The 520-nt window shown below is 44.8% G+C and overlaps 1 protein-coding gene across 1 annotated transcript in view; it reads right to left on the bottom strand.

The window, feature by feature from the left end:
* LOC118322575 (polycomb protein suz12-like) overlaps positions 1-363 on the bottom strand; it is a 7,444-nt gene extending 7,081 nt beyond the window's left edge. The window contains exon 1 of the mRNA XM_035654287.1: positions 277-363. Within this exon, the coding sequence (XP_035510180.1) occupies positions 277-363 (87 nt within the window). The remainder of the gene's footprint in view (positions 1-276) is intronic.
* Between the last annotated feature and the right edge of the window lie 157 nt (positions 364-520).

Below are 520 nucleotides of genomic sequence, written 5' to 3'. Positions count from 1 at the left end.
AATCGAAGTTAGACACGAGGCAGACGGAAGTGGCTTCACAATAAAAGCATACACTCGATTAAGAGACCGCTTTTGGATAATATGTGTTTAATGGAGTCAGTTTTTTTCATGGAGATGTATTTATAATTAATATATTGACATGTGTATTACTAAAAAAAAAAACTGAGTTTAACATGTTTTAAACTATTTTATATTTTAATTAAACTTTATTCAGAAAATCCGGACCGGATTAGGCCTGTGTTATTTCCCGCTGTTTCGCAGTGACGGTAACTCCACCGACCGACCGGCGCTACCGGCTGAGGCGAGAAATAATGCGGATTCTGGTGAAATTATGGCACCGAAACCTGTGAAAGCGCGTGCCATTCCCGCGCGTAACCGACGGTCGTTCGGCAGCCGTTAATTAGTGACGTTGAGAGCGTCGGACAATGCTAGCCAGTTAGCCCGCGGGATACTGCTAACTGGCTACGGAAGTTAGCCGGTTAGCTCGAGAGCCGCGTCAGCCTGAGAGAGAGAGAGAGAG

The sequence above is a fragment of the Morone saxatilis genome, unplaced genomic scaffold, assembly GCF_004916995.1.
Source record: "Morone saxatilis isolate NCDOM2014 unplaced genomic scaffold, NCSU_SB_2.0 Contig14, whole genome shotgun sequence".
Classification (NCBI taxonomy): Eukaryota; Metazoa; Chordata; class Actinopteri; family Moronidae; genus Morone; species Morone saxatilis.
Note: the sequence above shows the minus strand (reverse complement) of the source record. Positions and strands in the feature narration are given on the sequence as shown.